The 18,604-nt window shown below is 42.9% G+C and overlaps 1 protein-coding gene across 1 annotated transcript in view; it reads left to right on the top strand.

Moving 5' to 3' along the window:
* fras1 (Fraser extracellular matrix complex subunit 1) overlaps positions 1-18,604 on the top strand; it is a 402,098-nt gene that overhangs the window by 7,139 nt on the left and 376,355 nt on the right. Inside the window, exon 2 of the mRNA XM_049578302.1 lies at positions 5,862-5,893. Coding sequence (XP_049434259.1) covers positions 5,862-5,893 — 32 coding nt within the window. The remainder of the gene's footprint in view (positions 1-5,861; positions 5,894-18,604) is intronic.

Raw genomic sequence — 18,604 nt, 5'->3', positions numbered from 1 at the left:
AACACTACGATTCTTATTTTCAGGTGGTTATAAACTAATGAAGACATGAATATTACGTAGCATTCCTGCCAGTAGATGCTCCTAAATCCTTCACACCGGAACTTTAAGAATGAATTGCTTAGAATTTGGTGGTCAAATTGTGTCAGCTGTCATGGCTCTATGTGAGTCTGGACAGACATGGATATAAGCTGTAAGTTGACTGGTTGGAGGAGGCACACAACCACGAGGCGGTAATTCTATCTTAAATCTGCACACTCACCCTCTGATAACACGACACACTCTCTTAAAGCCACCAAAAGCCTCAGAGTCAAACCAAGAGTTAATAATTGTTTAAAATCTGAACTGTTGGTGACTTTTTTGGGGGAAACAGTTTTCACAGCTTCCACTTCTGTGTGTCTGCCCACAGCTGATTAAACAGCCAGATTATAGTTTGCAGTGCACTTCAGTGATAAAGAGACAACAGCATGAAGCAGCAGCACAAACACACTCGCTCTCGGGCATCTCGTTTGAGGACTGTGTAACTGTGCTCTTGTTTTGTGGACCTGGACCATTATTGGTAAATGTTTACCTCTTGCTGTACTTTCCCCCTGAGGCGTCTCAGATTTCTCCAGTCTGGTTTTGTGAGGATCAGACATCAGGCGGGTTCTCAGGCACGTGTCCGTTCATCCGTCTGTCTGTGTTTTCTTAACATTTAGCCCTCAAACTGAGCAGAGATAATTATTACCTCTCTGCCATTTCAGTCTAAAGGTTGCATATTATGTTTTTTAAATTTCCTAGATGCCCTAATGGAAACCGTACCATACACTGAATTATAAATTTGTGTTAACATTAAGGAGCTGGAAGACAAAACAAAAGAGATACAATAATTCAGAGTGGGAGGTGTTACATCCGGTGTTCAGGTACCACAGTTGAAAGTCATTTTTAAAGTTCCAGTGTGTAAGATTTAGGGGGATTTAGTGGCAGCTAGTGGTGAGGATTGCAAATTACAATCCGCTGAAACTTCTCCTGGTTTGAATTCCGTCACTTCTCATTGTTCAGGAGGTTTATACTGGGAGACAAATTATCTGTACAGATCTATTCCAGTCACAGGTCTCATTTATAAAGCAGTGCAAAGGATCCAAACTAAAAATATACGTATCGACAAAAGCCAAAGATGGTGTGTACCACAAAATAATCGACAGTGTCTACAACCAAGCGTCCACCTCACCATTTGCGTTGCTAGTTTCCAGTCTCGACTTTTCGGTGGGAAGTGGCGTATACCTCTTCCAGGCCTTGTTTTGTGCGTATGCAATGTTTAGGAATGAGACCCCTGGTCATTTAACCCAGTAAAGACACGGAATAAAGAAGTTACGCGTTACAAATCAGTGTTTCTCCGACACTGTTCGTTGCAGATGAGCTTCTAACTGTGGTGCTCAATGTGAAAACGCAAGAGGTCCTATCTAGAGCCAGTGTTTGTCCATTTTGGGCAACTTTAGAAACATGGCGGTGCAACATGGCAGTCTCCATAGATGAGGACCCGCTTCCTATGTAGATATAAATGGCTCATTTCTGCCAATATATCCCCCTAAATCCTACACTGGACCTTTGAGAATTGGGTTTATGCGTCCATATTATGAAATTAAGTCATTTAATGTTTGTGTCTTTAGATGCATTTTTGGGAGTTCTGTGGGAACTTCTGCCTTGGAGATTTCTGCTGCTAGTAGTGAAAGACTACTTAGCACTAATAAGTGAGCAGTGTTGTGGAGACTGGTTTCTTTGTACACGTTATGTCATTTGATGGTAAAGTCAAGTTGATATGACGAGTAGCATTAGCAGGCAGTGTGGAGTGTGTGTGAAATTAAGTAACTGTGGTTAGATGAATTATTTTTGTGTCACCTTTTGTCTCTTATCTGTGCAAAATGTTACTCATTGCTGAGCAGTTTTTATCAAGCTAATGACCTGATGTCTTTGAATGTGCCAGCTTTGTGATGCGTGATGGTAGAGTTGGCCGTGATGAGTAGCAAAAGGAGGCTTCTTTTCACAGCTCAAGGTTTCTGAGAGGTTTCTGTTAGCCATACACTGCTTGGCAGCTCAAGTGTTTGAGGGATTGTGTTGGTGTGGCTAAAGAGGGAGCCTTCCGATAATCCAAAAGATTTGCCTGCATGCACATACTTAAGTTCTTGGCTTACAATAAATGTAAGGGGACGATTCTTCTGTCTTCTGTCTCTGCATGTGTGCAGGGCTTTAGCCCCAGCATTGGAATGAGAACTGATGAGACTTTATTGAAAGCATTGTCATTTTCAATTCTGTAAAAAACCGTAGGCCTACACAGGTTTTTTGCATCAGCGCAACTGTTTGATTATCTGAGTCTGAACAGTGTAGATGAAATGAGAAAATATTAACAGCATTCGTTTTAGGTTTTCATAGTCAAAGAAAAATTCTGCTTACCTGCCTGTGTGGCGCTGATGTTATAAAACAGGATATTGACCCTCAGTAACAGACATGCTGCTCGGTTGGGAGGCAGTGGCAGAGGGTCATGGCATTCCTGGATTTTAAACCCAAGTTGCATAGCAAGATGTTTCAGCACACTGCTGGTGTTTCCACCTTACTTGAAATGATCATTTTACAGGCTTTACAGCAACACTGTCGTCATCTGTCTTCATGAAATGAAGCTGTGCTTTGGATCGTTTCTTCAAGAAAAGGGATTGATAAGCTCGGAGGCGAATGATTTCAATGGATCAGACAATTTGGAGCTGGTTTTTAACTGGAACCAGTTCTTGATTCCCATCTCCAGCCTCAGCTGCATTTCCCCAGCCTCAGCTGTATGTTGTTGGACTCAGCTGATGTTCATGTGTTCAGGTGTTGAGTGAAGTGTAACAAAGTGTTGTTCAAATATAACAATGTTGAGGTGAGACTGGCAAGCTGAGTGGGAAATGTCACACCCAACATAAGGCAACTGTGTTTATTATATCACACAGGTGGTTGAGATATTTTAAAGCTGCAATATTATTATTAGCATCCCTGCATGTGCTCTGTAAACTAGGTGAACCTGTGCTTGTGTTATATATCATCCAGTTTGAGAACAAAACAGGTGACCTAGTCTTTTTAAAGTGCACTCAAACCTGAACCTCAGGGTTTGAAATTACGCACACATTTAGAGGACAGAGGTGCTGAAAATCTGCCACCACTGAGTCCCAGCACTCCTTATATTCTGTCACCATGAGCACCCTTACTTCTTGTTGTGTACCTCCACCTCCCAACATGTGTCCAGGTGTGTGTGTACACACCACTAAACAGTTGGTACCAGTTGCAGCACCAATGCCAAGCCTTCCCCATCAGCTGTCAACTGCTTTGCACCATGAGCTGAATGACAGGCTAAGTTGATAAATATGGCTACTGTGATAGGCTCAGTGTGAGAGATAAGAAGCTTAGATGCTGGATGCTTTTTGTAGCATATATGCAATATAATATTTGTGTACAATTGTATTCGTATCAGTAGCACAAAGTTTTTATAGACATTTAGGTACAAACCTTAGAAACGTACGTCCTAGGTAAAGTAGAAATGCACATGTTACGAAATGCATGAAAATATACATTTGAGGTGGAATACATCACCAAGATATTCATATTGATATAAATATATCCAAGACACGTGCGCTGATCATGTCAGGCAGCTGCTAATTTGGGGAGCTGGCACTTTTTTTGGTCCAATTATCGCACTGATTGGATCAATGATTATTGAATCACAATCAGGATTGTGTTTCCTGGGATTTTCTGTCGCCCTTTTTACACAGAGATTGCGCAATAAGGCCGCTACGCACACCCTTCTTCATGCCGCCTTTGCATTTTTACACAAGAAACAAATGTCGGCGGCATCACTCCTCTCCAGTGTGTGGTTTTAGATAGCATCTCGGCATCACAGAATGAAAAGAGGTGTGACAGGTGTGACATTTAACACAACAGCATCAGTCTCTAGTTTGACATATAACATACGCGTCGCCAGCGCTTTATAAACAATAACGATGACATAATATGGCAATAACAATCATTTACCACCTCTGTTATATGGCTACTGATCTCGTCCTCTGCTCTGATCTCATTGTTTTCCCAGTTTGCGAACATTTTCAGCCAGTGTTCTTCTGTGAGTTAGCTGCTAACTGCTAGCAGCTACTTTTTAAATCTCCCATGGTGGGTTGCACGCATAACACGTCGTCAAAACGTCACACCTGTGCCACCCATGGTCCCGTCATGCCAGCTATCTTGTTTATACAGACACCATTTCAGCGCTGTTACTACCTCCGTTCTTGACTCAGAGGCGAGACAACTCTGTCCCCCCACTCTGCAATCGTATTTTTTATACAGAAGGGCGATGTGGCGTGAAATTCTGGACTTGAACAGGCAGGGCTCTAGCTTCCCGGTGCAGCGCAGGGTGGCGAATCCCGCGCAGAGCTAGTTTCGAGCAGCGCAACCTGAGGCGCGCTCAGTTTGGTAGTTTGGCAGACTGAGGTGCGCTGAGATGGGTGTGGCGGCGCAGCAGGGGGAGGTGCCGACAGATCCAGCTTGGCGCAGTGACAGTTTCGTGCCAAAAGGCTTCGCCGAAGGTGCGCTAAAAGCTCGCCATTTGAAACCACGTCTACTGTCAGCGCAGGCGGAGCGCAGCTGGTGTAAGTGGAAATTTGGCTGACCGGTGGACAGTGCGCACATGTCACCAAACCTCACAGGCAGGTTTCCAGAATATGAGGCACATTAACGATGCAATAAATAGCCACAAAGCCATTATACAATGCAACTATCTGCAATTAGCACATAAATGTATCTCTATATCGACTGTCCCGTCACATCTGATGTCAGATCAAAGGGGATTGGCACCGTTTGGCACGTTTGGCACGTTTGGCACGCGTAATGGAAACCCAACCTGATTTGATTAACACAGCTGCAAACTAATGAGTTCACATCCCTCTCAGCCAACCACAAACAGCCACAGCATCAGATAGGGAGTATATATTCAGCATCTGCCATCTTAGAAAAGTCAAAAGAAAAGAAACAGAGTGAGACTGCGAGAGAGAAGGAGACAGCGTGCGTGCGAGAGAGAAATGCAACATTGATTTACAATTGTGGTGACCTCCTCCCAGGCTACCTTTGCATCATCAGCCCGTGGAGGTCTGCTCACAGTTCCGTATATTCGGACACTGCGAGCTTGGACCTTTCGGACCAAAACATCAGTTTCCTCCTGGGAGAAGTTTGGCCGTCTGACGCTGCTGCGCTCTTCTGCCATGGCTCATTTGATTGGTGTGATGTGTGTAAAACCCACTCCACGCCTTCTCTCCTCCCTCTTTCCGACTTGCGCAGGTAGGAGGGACGGAGGTGGGAAAGAGGCGTAGTTGTGCCAGGCGCACGGTGTGCCAAACTTGCAAAATCTGTCTGGCTGTACCCAGTTGGCGAAGCGCTGGTGCGCTGCGCCTCCGCCTCGCCCAGTCTGCGAAACTAGAGCCCGCAGTGTAAAAGGGGCTTATAACTCCTTCTCAAACTAAATCAAACTTTAATGTTCATTAAACATGAGCTCATATATATGTAACAGTGACATCTGAATTTCTGTAACCTTTTTAAAACGACTTCATATCTCTGCTTCAAGCTGAGGAGATTTTAAATGTTTGTTCTTGGATTATTCTCCCACAGGGATTAACAGTCTGTTTATTCACCATTTTTCTGGGCATGTTGACCACTCTCAGAGTTTGATTACGCAGCAACACACATGACACTGAGCACTTACAGGATCAGATTTACATAATCCCTGCTTCCTGACATATGAAAGGTGTGATCATGACTGGACTCTAATGCTTTCTGTCTTTCTCTCCCCCTCCCTTATCTGTCTGTCATCCCAGGAGCTTGTACCTACGAGGGATCGCTGTATGCGGTAGGTGCACCCACCCTGTCTTGTCCTATTTTACCTCTCTGGTATCACTGGTTAAGATTTCCTCCCCGTCCACTCACAGAATTAGGATCTCGAGTCCGTCTGTGAAGCTTAATGGGTATTTGCTCATGTATTATTCACAGGGGACATCACCAGGTTAGCATGACTGACGGTTGAAGATGTGTGTATGTGCAGAGATAGGTGGTAAAAGGCGTGTGTATGATCAGTAGGGATTGCTGCGTACATCCTCTGTTGTCTGAGATGTACCCGAGAAGATGTGTCTCATCTATAATGCATGCCTCATACTGACTTTGTGGATGATAATGACGATGAGAGGGAGTATGATGCAGCTCGGCGGCAGGCCCTGGCTGCTAAAAGAAGAGCCGTCGACTCCTGCTGCTCTGTCGATTGAAGGTTAGGCTCTTTTCAAAGTTAGACAGAAGTTTGTGATGAGCTATATTCCCGTGGCTCTGCTGAGTAACATTCAGGGTTTTGCTCTGAGTTGGGCTTTTGTTTTATAGTCTTTTAAACCCTGCTGCAGGATCCTCATATCCTGGCTCGTGACTTATTATAATGTTTTAAGTTTGTCGTGTTTGGCTTTAGGCTTCGACTGATGGAAGTCGCCTTGTTCCTCTGTGCCGGCTGCAGAGAGTTGCCCAGTTGCACTAAGTTTGAGCCGTAGAAAGTGGAGTTTGAGACAGAGATGTCAGTTGATATATGCTGTTGTACTTTTTAGACACACTGTTTTTGTATTCTCCTCACCACTACAGTTATCCAGTATTGTGATATTGTCTGTTATCTGTTGCTGATAAGATGTAAGTTTGTCTCTGACCGCGGCTACATGAAAAGTCTCAGGTGAAACTGCGTTTGTCTTCTATTATTACTTAGCACATATGTTGACACTTGACATTTCAACAATGCTTTGCTTAATGCAGGTTAGGTTTAGGCCACAGACTGTATGAAATAATGGACATAGCTACCTTGACGTCATTGACTGGTACGCAGACTGCCACCTTGAGGTCTCAAGTTGGGCAATTTGGCCGTTGCCACTGTAATTTTTTGGAGCCAGAAGTGTCTACATTTGGACGAGAGGGTGGAGCTGTAGAGGAGTGAGGGGTGGATCTGACTCTTGGGCTGTGGTGACACCTCACAGACAGCCTGTCATGCTAAGCATCCCCGCCCTTAAATATGTGTAACTTTGGGCCTTAACAAAATGGAAACACATGAGTTATAAAAACATTTACTCCCTGTTCAGTTGTCATGAATGTTCGAATTTGCGACAGAGACCAAAACCATTTTTTGTACCAGACTGTAAATATGTTTATTTCTGCTGTAACGTTGGGTATTTTAACATGGGGGTCTGTGGGGATTTACTTTGTCTTGGAGCCAGCTCAAGTGGCCATTCGATGAACTGCAGGTTTTGGCATTCCAGCATTGACTTTGTTTTTCAGCCCCAGAGTTTGCTGCCACAGATGTATAAAGAGAACTGGATACAGCGCTGGGGGCAAGGCCTTGTACAGTCTTATTAAAAGTTGAGCAGTGGTGCATGAAGCCTTGGAGGTTCCCACTTGGTTTAGACACAAAAACTAGTTGGTTATGGTTTGGAAAAGATCATGTTTAGTTTTAAATACCTGGTTTTTGTGCCACTATCCCTGCTGAAAAAAAAACCAGCAAGTGGTTACTAAAAACACCCATGTTTGGGGGCTGAAAAGCTGCAGAAATGGCTTAACAAAGTCATGACCACGGCCCTGTCCAAATACCCGCACTTGCGCCCCAGTGCCCCTTAATTGCGCGCTCCCGTTAAGGGGCGCAAATGCGTAGGGTGTCCCAATTGTCTTCTGTTGTTATCAAGGGGTGCAAACCTGCGCCCTTAATGCACCCCTTCTGAAAGTGCGCCAGAATCCAGAACCAGAATCCTCTGTAGTGTCGTGACGTTTCGAACAGCCAACCAATGGGAAGCCGAAGGAGAAAGCAACAGAAAGAGACGGAAAGAAACGGAAAGCAAAACAACCGAGAGCAATGGAGCTACGTTAACGGTAGAGTAAAAAAAAAGACGTTACAGCTAATATACACATTATTAACAGGTAAATTCAAGAGTAAAATTTAATTTAATTTACCTGTTGGCTGGGCATCAGCATCAGTACTTGGATCTGATGTAGATGCCGCCTTCTCCTGCGGCTTTTAATCCTCCTCATCATTCGCTGATTGTATCTATTTATCATTTGCAGCAGCAGTGCTGCGAACAACGTTATTTCCTCTAACGCCATGTTTCGTCTCCTAGGAGACTGACCAGCTGGACCCAAACGGAAGTGACGTGTACACAACTGTCCCAATTCTCCTTTGTTGTTTGTCAGTCTCGAACTGTAGTCTGCAGCTTGGCAGGTGATACCCCATCCATGTCCCCCTCCTCCTCCCGATGACGAAATAAGCTCGTGTACCACTTCACATTAGAAACACTGATATGATAGGTATGAAACATGCAAATGAAACATCTGTGGTTTGCAGAAATGTGCAATGCCAACATTTTATTCTGGCTACTGGGCTAAAATTTCCCCACCAAAGACGAGGTGTGATGGTGGGTCACTTTGCCTTAAAGAGCTTCTGGTTCTTAAAGAAATAACGTACGTCAGACTTGAGTGGAAGGACTTTGTATCCAGTGATGTCCTGGGTGCTGTTTCAGGAGATTTTCCACCCAAAGGAGGGTAAAAGATGAAACAGTTAAAGACATTCACTGTCAGCACTGGTTGTACTTTGAAGTGCTTCAGCCAATAGATATCTCTCCTTTTATTGGTCAAGCCCAAGTAAAAAAAAAAAAAAGAAAATCTGCTGCTGTACACTTTAGAAAAACACCACTTGAGTCTCGCAACAACTGGTAATCTCTCTTAAAAAGCCTTAAACATGGTTCTCAGTGGTTCCCATGCAGAATAATGATGAACTCCTGCTTCTTTCCTGCTGTGTTATCAGCATAATTACAGTAAAGCTTAAACAGCGCGCAGTAACATACCTACAACTACCTGCAGTCATGTAAATGCACGAGAACACATCCTGCCTCCCGTGTTACTAATCCCCCCGGCTTTGAAGGGGGGTAATTGTTAGAGCAAGGATGTAAAGACAGAAATGGCTCAGTTGGTGTTTTAGGAGGGAAGAAGGAGTGGTGGTGGAGGACGAGAAGGGAAAGGAGGAGGAGGGGGTTTGTGGGAAAAAGGAGAGGGCAGGGAGACAGGTGGGCCGTCCCAGCATGTTTGAACACAGTCAGGAAAAAGGCCCTTCTGGAGTTCAAAGTGAAGAACTTCCCCCCCAACACCTGGAGTGGTGGGCAGAGGGGAACAAATGGAAAATAAAGAAACACACAGATTAAAGTGCAGAAGCCCTCAGGCCTCTCTGTGTGGTGAAAATAATCATAAGAGCCACAACAGCCTTCTCACACATGATCAGTGTCCTCTTTCTTCTTTTTCCAGACTTTAATTTCTGAATTTGATTAGCTCTGGTGTTCAGCTTGATTTATGCTCGATAATAACTCCACGAACAAAGGTCATTATGATCATTGCTCACAGCTAAAGTAAGAAAAGACATAAAGGCACAATTATATATGTGAGATGACATTTAAGAGGCATTTAAAACCATGGGGTATGTGCATTTCAGAGCAATAAAACAGCATTTCTCATTCTTCTCTAAGATTTCTCTCACAATTTTAAAATGGTTCCAGGACTTAAAATAACCAAATTATTCTTTCATACATCTCCAGACCTCCCTGTAGTGTTTAGGATCCCTAGATAAGGGTTTCCAGGGTAATGAGTTCACCTCATGTGTAGCAGGCACTAGTTTTGGATGTTGCTTTAAATCACAGAACATGTTTTATTCACCCTCTGCGCTGTCAGAATGTACGACTTCTACACTCACAATTTATAGTCACAACTGTAGACAAGAACATGTGGTCAGTTTTTTCCAGTCTGAACGTTTCCACACACTTCAAGAACCTGGTTACAGTTCTTCAGTAAGATGATTTCTTTAAGGTCCAATGTGTAAGGTTTAGGGGGATTTAATGGCAGCTAGCAGGGATGACTGCAGATTGCAACCAGCTGAAACTTCTCCTGGTTAGTATTCCTTCAGTGTTCATCGTTCAGTGGGTTTTTATGGGGAGCTGAATTATCCACAGAGGTCTCTTCTCTTCAAAACAAACAGACGAGGTGATTAAAACTGGTAAAACACTGAATAAATCAGTTTCATGTTTCAAATCAGTGTTTTTCCAATGCTGTTTGGCATGTGGGTGCCAGGCTGTTAGCCCAGCACCTGCTAATATGTGCTCACCTTTCTTCTCTGATAATTTAATATTCAGATGCTCAGGAGGTTTTTGCCAGGAGCAAAATTATCCACAGAGGTCTCTTCCTCTCCAAACCAAACAGACCAGTTGATTGAAACACTGAATAAATCAGTTTTATGTTACAAATCAGTGTTTTTCTGATGTTGTCTTGCATGTTGGAGACGAGCAGCGAGCCCGGCACCTGCCAATGTGTGCTGAACTTTTTGTGTTGACCTTTTTCCAACTTTAATGCTATCCCAGAGGTTCAGAAGGTTTTTACTGGGAGCTGAATTATTCATAGAGGTTTCTTTGACTTTAACACAAACAGACCTGGTGATTTAAACCCTTTTATATTCTATTTCTGCCAATATATACCTCTAAATCCTCACACTGGACCTTTTATAGATCTTTAAAGTGAAACCTGGTTTCTGTGGCACGGGATAAGAGAAACGTGACATCACCAGATAGTTTTCTCCCGGAGAATGCTGGTTTCTTGGCAATGTAAGTGGAACTGGAACCTAATTGGCTTTTTAAGTGTACAAATGTGCTTGATAAAGACTTCAGACAGGGAAATAACAGCCAAATGACACTGATACAGTGAAAATCAGCGAGCCATGCTCACAAAATAAGGTCAGGTAGAAAGCTGATTACTGAGCTGCTGCATGTATATATGGATTTACAGGAACCAGGTGACTTTAGAGCGTGTAAACACGATTACCTACATAACCTGGCCCCTTAAATATAAACGCAGTGATTGACAAGAAACAAAAATATGGACTCACATGGCTTATGGATTATGGTCTGTGTTTTGCGGCAAAGTTAAGTTGTGTTGTAACACAGCAGAGACTAGTGACCACAACGCTCTAAAATAATAAAACTCATAAAACAAGTCTTTAATGAATGTTCTCACAGCAGCCATATGGGATATTGGATCAAGGGACTTCAGCCAATCAAAATTTCTCATATGCCAAAAATCTGATCGTCGTTAAATGTTAAGGCGATTAATCATGCGTTGCAGCTCCCCAAAGCGGAGGCTGCTGATCACCCTTCATTTTCATCAGCAGAGATGTCTTTGTGTTTTTTTTTTGCTGCCAAGACTAACATTTTGTGTTCATCATTTTTTGGAATTTATTAAAACAAAAACAGTTGGCTTGGTCTTCAAAACCCCATACTGATCAAAGAAATGATGATTTTCACACGTGGTACAATGTGTGAGATGGATTTACAGGCAGTGAGACACTGAGGAGCAAGTCCTTACATTCTGCCACAGAGAACAGTCTAGTTCCCACGGATGTATTGATTGGACCTTTTTATGGGTTCACTTTCTACTGACAACTTCCAAGAGACCATGGGAGGCGGTGTTTGGCTGATGTTCCACATCCGCACTAAATCATTTATCAGTCAGCTGTCTCTCAGCTCCTGTAACCTGATCAATCAGATCAGACCCACCGGAGGTCGTGCTCAGAGAGGCCTGTATCTGCTGGGTGTAAACAGCAAGTGACGTCACCCTCAGGTCGTCTTAAACATCCCAATCTGGTCAGCTCATGCCAGCCTGTAGGCTTACACTGGGTGCTAAACATAGCTACCAGTGGAGGAAGAAGCTCTCAGGTACTTTATTTAGAGCAGATGTTATAGAGAACAGGAACTGCAGTTGGTTTTATTACATTTTTAAGTGGTTAAATTGCAGTTATTTTTAATTGAGGGGTATCTAACATTTCGTAATATAGTCTCTGACTTGTTGGGAACTCGATCAGTATCCCCAAGAGCCAAAAACTTTGCATAGAATACAGGCAATGGACATCCACAGATGTTTAACTATGGCCCACTGCTGACTCAGTGTTGGCTGATGGTTTGCCTGGTGTGTTGTTAAATTGCAGCCATTTTTTGAACTAATCTGTATCTAAGCATTCAGATTTAGTCTCTGATTTGTTGGGAACTCGATCAGTACCCCCAAGAACAAAAAACTAAGGTGAAAATCCAGAGAATGGACAGCCATATATGTTCATCTACGGCCCAGCGCTGGCCCGATGATGGCTGAAGGTCGGCTCAGCATCTAAGGGCTGAAAATATCTAAAATGCACCACCAAACTAAAATGTGGCTTTTTTAAGTGACGTTCTGATCATCTTAATCTGTTAAGTGATTAGAAATCAGATAAATGTTAAAATAGTGCAAAACTTCTCTAGAAAGCACCAATACCTCCAAAAATATACTGAAGTACTTGAGTAAATGTTGCTGTATCCTCCTCTCCATTCCTTTTACCCAACAATTGTACACTGTAAAGCCAAAAGCATTGTGGGTAATGTGTTCTATGTGCATCCTGGCAGATTTAAAATAACTCCAGACTCACTGTGGCGGTGCGGCAGTGTGCCACCAGGCCTGACACGCTGCTGAAATACAGCATATAGCCCCTCAGTGAAGGACAGCGGGGCTCGGCAACATGCAGCACCATGTCCAAATATATCACCTGCCCCCTCAAGGCTTGAATTCCTGGCATTGCAAGTCACTGTTTCTGTAGGAATCAAAATGTAGGGCACCTCGAGAATAGCACCATCGGGGCGGAGGTCCATGCAGTTACGCCAAGATTTTACAAAGACGGGTAGAGCTTTGGATTTAACAGAGCATTAACCTGAACAGAGCTGGAACGTTGTGTGGGTGCAACTCCAAACTCCTCTTGATCTCACCGGCTCACAGTGACGTGTTGTAAGGTTAATATTTCTTCCTGTCTGGACTGGTCCCAATAAATTTCTTCTTGTTTGATCCCAATCCTCCCACTTTTGTTTTTGAGTCATTGTTCTCCAGTGCTGAGTATCGAAGCTCCAGCCCAAAGAACAACTCATAACCAGTCCTGAATGTGTAACGGTTGCTAAATACATAAAAATGAGGAATGCTTTTTGAATCCGATGTTACTTCAGTGGTTAATTTTTTAACATGCTGAGCTTATGCACACATCAGTGCACATATGTTTACAGGAATGCAGTGCTTTTTACAGCATGATGAGCCATAAAAGATAATGAGTTTTGCTGTGCACATATAGGGAAAAACCGTCTTATGTCTCTTTGAACCTCTGTAATCTCTCTGAAGTGCCTTAAACACAGCTCTCAGGGTTGTAGTTGTGGTTGGTGGTAGGCCTGTACTGTATGCATATATCAGGTATCTCTGGATTTATGTAGAGAAAAAAATAATCATTTCCATTTGTTGTCATGGATGCAGCATATAAAACAGCTCCAACATGATAATAAAACATGTAAATTCCTCCCAGTTCCTGCGCACTTTCCCATCCCCCAAAAGTAAATCACTCTCCAGTTTTGGATGTGTAAATGATGCTACATAAAGAGGCGTCATGATCATAAAAGTGATGTCCAGAGGGAGTCCTGGTGTCTGTTTAATCACATCATCACTGGTTGAAGTCCCAAGGACATTTATTGCATGTCTCTCTTTCAACTCTTATGGTTTCCTCCTAATTTAGTGAAAATTCCCCTGCAATACCTCCCATGATGGCCGGGTTATCACTCCGCCTTCAAGAGGAAACTAGAAACACCTTTAATTTCTGACAAACTATTCAAGTTCTGCTTGAGCACAACCCAAAAATTAAACCATGACCACTCACCCCTTGATTTTTGAAGTGTGTTTGTAGTAAATTTAACGCATGATTCGTTTAGTCTCATTAGTGACAGTTAACTGTTAACAGCATTAAAATACCTGGAGCACTGATGAAGAATGCGGGCTAATTATTTAACTGAAATTCTGATTGGGGTGTCCTGATTATCAAGACACCGACGTGCCAAACAGAAACAAGTATTTTGCAATTATTGATCTACTTGAACTATTATTTTTTGCCTTATTTGTTATTTCCAGAGCAGAAATCTAAACCTAAATGTGTATTTTGGATGTTTCTCATCCACTAGTCTGAAAGACGACATGTTATACAAGCAAAACAGCCCAAAATCTCAAACTTGACCAGTGCATGAAACACCATATTTTCACCTGGGGTGTCTCGCCTTAATACTGTTCGTACATATGTCTGCAAAAACTAATGCACCAAAATTTGTACATGTCATCGTGAGCCAGTAATTTCTGTTTAACCCACAATGTATTTGGGAAGGTTATGATCACTTGACGAATGCACTGACAGGAGTAAAGGACACAACATCACCGTGTTTCTTTTTCTAAACCTAAGCACGTGAACTTTACTTGCCTAAACCTAACCAAAGAGTCAGCAACGTTTACTAACCCTAACCCTGCAGGTTACACACTTCTACAGCTGGATAACGTTGGAATCAATTACAGCCTACAACAATAATAAATGAAAATTAAAACGTTCAAAAATAACCCTGATTCTTTTCCATGTAGCCTAATTTTTGGTCAAAGCCACAGGGAGCCGTTGGAGAAGGGCTAAGCAGCCACTTTTCTTTAAGTACGTATCTGTACATGTAGAACATTACATCATTCTTGGGGTGCTAATTCTTTGATATCATGCAAACCATTGTATGAGAATATGTTGCTGCCAGCGGTGGAAGAAGTACTCAAAAACTTCAGCCTGTTTCCCTGCTGTAAGCGGCAGCAGGTCTCTCTCAGTACTGAACCAATTTCGAAAATTGTTGTCTTTATTTCTCACTTAGACAAAAATACGGGAAAATAGTGTCGAGGTTAAAAAATGATGTAATGATGGAAGTTTCCCTATAGGTACTGCACCCAGGTACATTCCACCACTGATGGCTACATAATAAAAACACCTTTTTAGTGAAGTCAAAGTTGTAAAAGAAAATTCACCAAAGCAGCTGATGACTCCTCAATAACTGACTTTTTAAATCATACTTGACATTTATATTCTCCTTATAAATCTGAGCACCCCTGATCACTTTTCTGAGGTTAACCTCCGTATGTAATTTGCAGCACCTGAAATGCAGTGCAGCTTCAGTGCACCAAGGTGATCTCTCAGGAAAATAGTTTTGCAGAACATTTCCAGTCACCGTCAGAAAAACAATCTCAGCAGTACGTCTGATTGCTGCTGCTGCCCGACACGCTTCACAACTTGAGTCTGATGACGCCGACTGGAAAAAAAGAAAAAGCTCAGACTCAAATTAAAAGGAGAATACAGTGAAGGCAAATACAATGAGCTATTTTAAAAGCGCCTATCTCTAACTTCCTCTGTGCCGAGGGGTAATATCCCCAGCACGCGTATTCATATCCATCCACATTGTGCCCACTGGGGTTCGGTGGTGAAGTATGACATTAAAAGCACTAATAGGATCTGACTGCTGTTGGACAGAATATGTATATTAGCGGAAACTGCCTTTTTTCCAGGGCCCCTCGGTGGATTAACGCTCAAGCTGTAGTGCTAATTCCTCTGTGACGACCCGGTCGCCACTGACTGGTGTTCACGCTGCTGTTTCCCCCCGCGGGGCTCTAAACGACCCATGTGATCAAAGGAAAAGCCAAATCAGACCTCATGTCCCCCCCGAGGGATGAGACGAGCACCGCAGGAATGCTTCAAGGCTGCAGGAGGGAAACATACTGAGAGTGGAGCAAAGTATTGAAGAGGGGGAAAGAGGCGAAACAGAAGGGTCGACAGTCTGGGACAAAATAAAAGCAGGAGGGAGGTGTCTGACAGCAGGAACCTGACATCACTTAGGTCCTGTGGGACACAAAGTCTGTGTGTCAGCGTTTTCCTTTTAGAAATCCTGGACAGGTAGAGTCACCACTCTGCAGTCACTGTTCTCTCCCTCTTTTGAGAACTAAACTGGATTCAGCACTTTTGACCCAACGTCTTAGAACAAGTAGTTTTGAACTTTAAAAAAAAAGTTAATGGTGAACACTGACTTCATGCCATGCTGAATATCAGTTTTAAAAAGACATTTACGCCAGGGCCACACTGCCCGCGGAAGCGCAGCGCACCGAAATTCTCGCGCGCGCCGGAGCACCTCCGTTCACATCAGACGCGCATTTCTCCACGCCGTCGACAAGCGATTCTGCTCCCAGCTCTTGTTTTTCACTGCCTGGCTTGTCAGATTCGCTCGCGGCTCGCGCAGAAGATAGACCAGACGCCGAACTGATCGCTGCAAATCGTGAGCCTGCCGCGGAGCTTCCCGGCGCAGCGCGGCCAGTGTGGACGACACAGTCGGTTAACATGGGCGCCGAAAGGAAACTGCATTCTCTTCTCGGCGCTTCGAGGCTATTCGCGGCGCGGTGTGGCCCTAGCGTTAGCCTCTTACTGAGTCCTGAAGTCATATTTTCTTACAACACGATAAATATTGTTCAGTGTGGAGAGAATTTATTTACCTTTATGTTGCAAAAATCAGCTTTTAACGAGGCTTATAACATCGGTTTTGTCGTGTTTTAAAAGCTGCTACTCCATATTTATCACCTAGTTACTCCATATTTTTCTGATTGTCAATGAAGCCCATGACAACAGAGCAAAACCAGCAGTGTGTTAGTCCATCTCTCAATACTTTTCGACCGCTCTGTCCTGACTGTGGCTCTCAGCTCCAAAACCATTGGTTCCCTGCTGATGACATCACTCTTTAAGTTCACAAATATATCGTTAAGTAAATGCTACTTAGACAGGAGGAAATAGTGCATTTGTTGGGGATGGTTTATTGAATTAAGACGAATTTGTATATGCCAATATTTGGGCGGCCCAGTCACCAGAAGAAAATGTGGGCAACATGCATTACTGCATATCATATTAACGTTTCTAAAACAACATGGTACGTGAGCTGACCTTGTCATCAGGAGGTAAGGGATGGTGGATGGCATGACACCTAGAGGAGATGAAGGCCAAGATTCAGACCAACGTTTAAGACCAACAAACAACAAAATTGGGTCATTGCTGTGTTTCCAGCGGCTTTTCAGGCACCAAATGACGGTGTTTTGCAGCAATCGTTGCTGTTTTTTTTAGCGGGGATAGTGCCACGAAAAATATTTGTTTTGTCCTGAGACATCACTGTATTTCATGCCAGGATTGTGCACCCAAGACTGGGTATTTCAGGCCACTTTAGTGTTTTTTATTCAGCAGGACAGACTTGAGTGTGAAGGAGGGATGAAGCAGGGATGGCATACAGCGAAGGGCCGCTGGCTTTTGTACATGGGATGTCCGCGCTAACCTACCGGGCGCCCCCATTGCAGATTTTTGTGCCTAAACACAACCACATGTTAACCACAGCATTGTTGAAACAAAGTTTGTAACATATCTGTGGTTTTCAGAAACGTACAATACCAACATTTTCTCAGGTGACTGGGTTGATTTGTGGACGCAGGAAAATGTATGTATGTATGTTGAGTCAAAACAAACTGCAGTGTGTGTTCATGGTTAATGAAGCAGCATGTCATCCAGTGACTCATTATGGGACTAAAATATGAAACCAAATGTTTTGTGAAGACTTATTTTGTGTTCTTTGGGGACGAATTTTTTCTGCTCTTCTCAGTGACTGCTCTGTATTTTTGGAAAAATTGGTTTCTGCAAATTTAACACTTCACTTCCTTTGTGCGGCTGAATTTAAGAGTTTAGGAGAGGCAGGGGCAGGCAATACTTCAACAAAATCCTTTATTGAAATTCAGGGTATTATATGGGCATATTGGAGTGTTTTAAAAAGTAATGGTGTCAAACTTAATTAATTATTGATGGAATGAATAATTCTAAGTACATTTTAATTTATAAACCAACAAAATTAAGTATTGAAGTTCACTTTTTTCTGTACAAAATCTGTAAAGTATGCTTTCTGATATCATGGATAAGGGATGAGCCATTCATTGTGTTGTGTATTAATGTTTAATGTGCTCTTGTCAGCGCTAACTTTCTGATGCTTGATGACCGAAAATGTTGCATTTTCGTTGTTGTTTTGTACCAAGTTTGTGCTGACGTCGTGCAGGAATTTTAATGCTTTTTTTTCTGCATGATGCCATGTTTTCCCTTCATGCTGGGTTTGCGTTTGTCAGAACTTAGTATGTGACATTTACACACATTTGACGTATTTTTTTATTGGTATTGTGATATTATCCATTTGGTAAAACAGGTACGACAGGTTTGGATTTTGGAGATGACTCAAAGTTCAGGGACTCATTAGCAACCAGATTAAGAGCTGATGATCTCAACTCTCATATGTCATCTGTCTTGTTTTAATGCCATTTAAACTTTTGACACAACTGGAGGTTTGTTTTGGTGCTCAGCATCAACATGACATCAACAAACAACTTCAAGCGCACAGTAAAGTTCAGTCACATATTGAACTGCTGCCACTGTTCTAAGTCAGGTCAAGGATAAAAGCTTGTTTTAAAAACTTCCTTTACCGCACCAGACTCATTGTATAGTTTTATTTGTTAGACTCGGAGTGTTGATTTCTCCAAATTAAGCCGCGCTCCAACTCCAGCACATCCTGTTCCTCCCTGTTCGTCTCTTTTTAGAAGTTTCCCTGCT

The sequence above is a fragment of the Epinephelus fuscoguttatus genome, linkage group LG6, assembly GCF_011397635.1.
Source record: "Epinephelus fuscoguttatus linkage group LG6, E.fuscoguttatus.final_Chr_v1".
NCBI classification, from domain to species: Eukaryota; Metazoa; Chordata; class Actinopteri; order Perciformes; family Serranidae; genus Epinephelus; species Epinephelus fuscoguttatus.
Note: the sequence above shows the minus strand (reverse complement) of the source record. Positions and strands in the feature narration are given on the sequence as shown.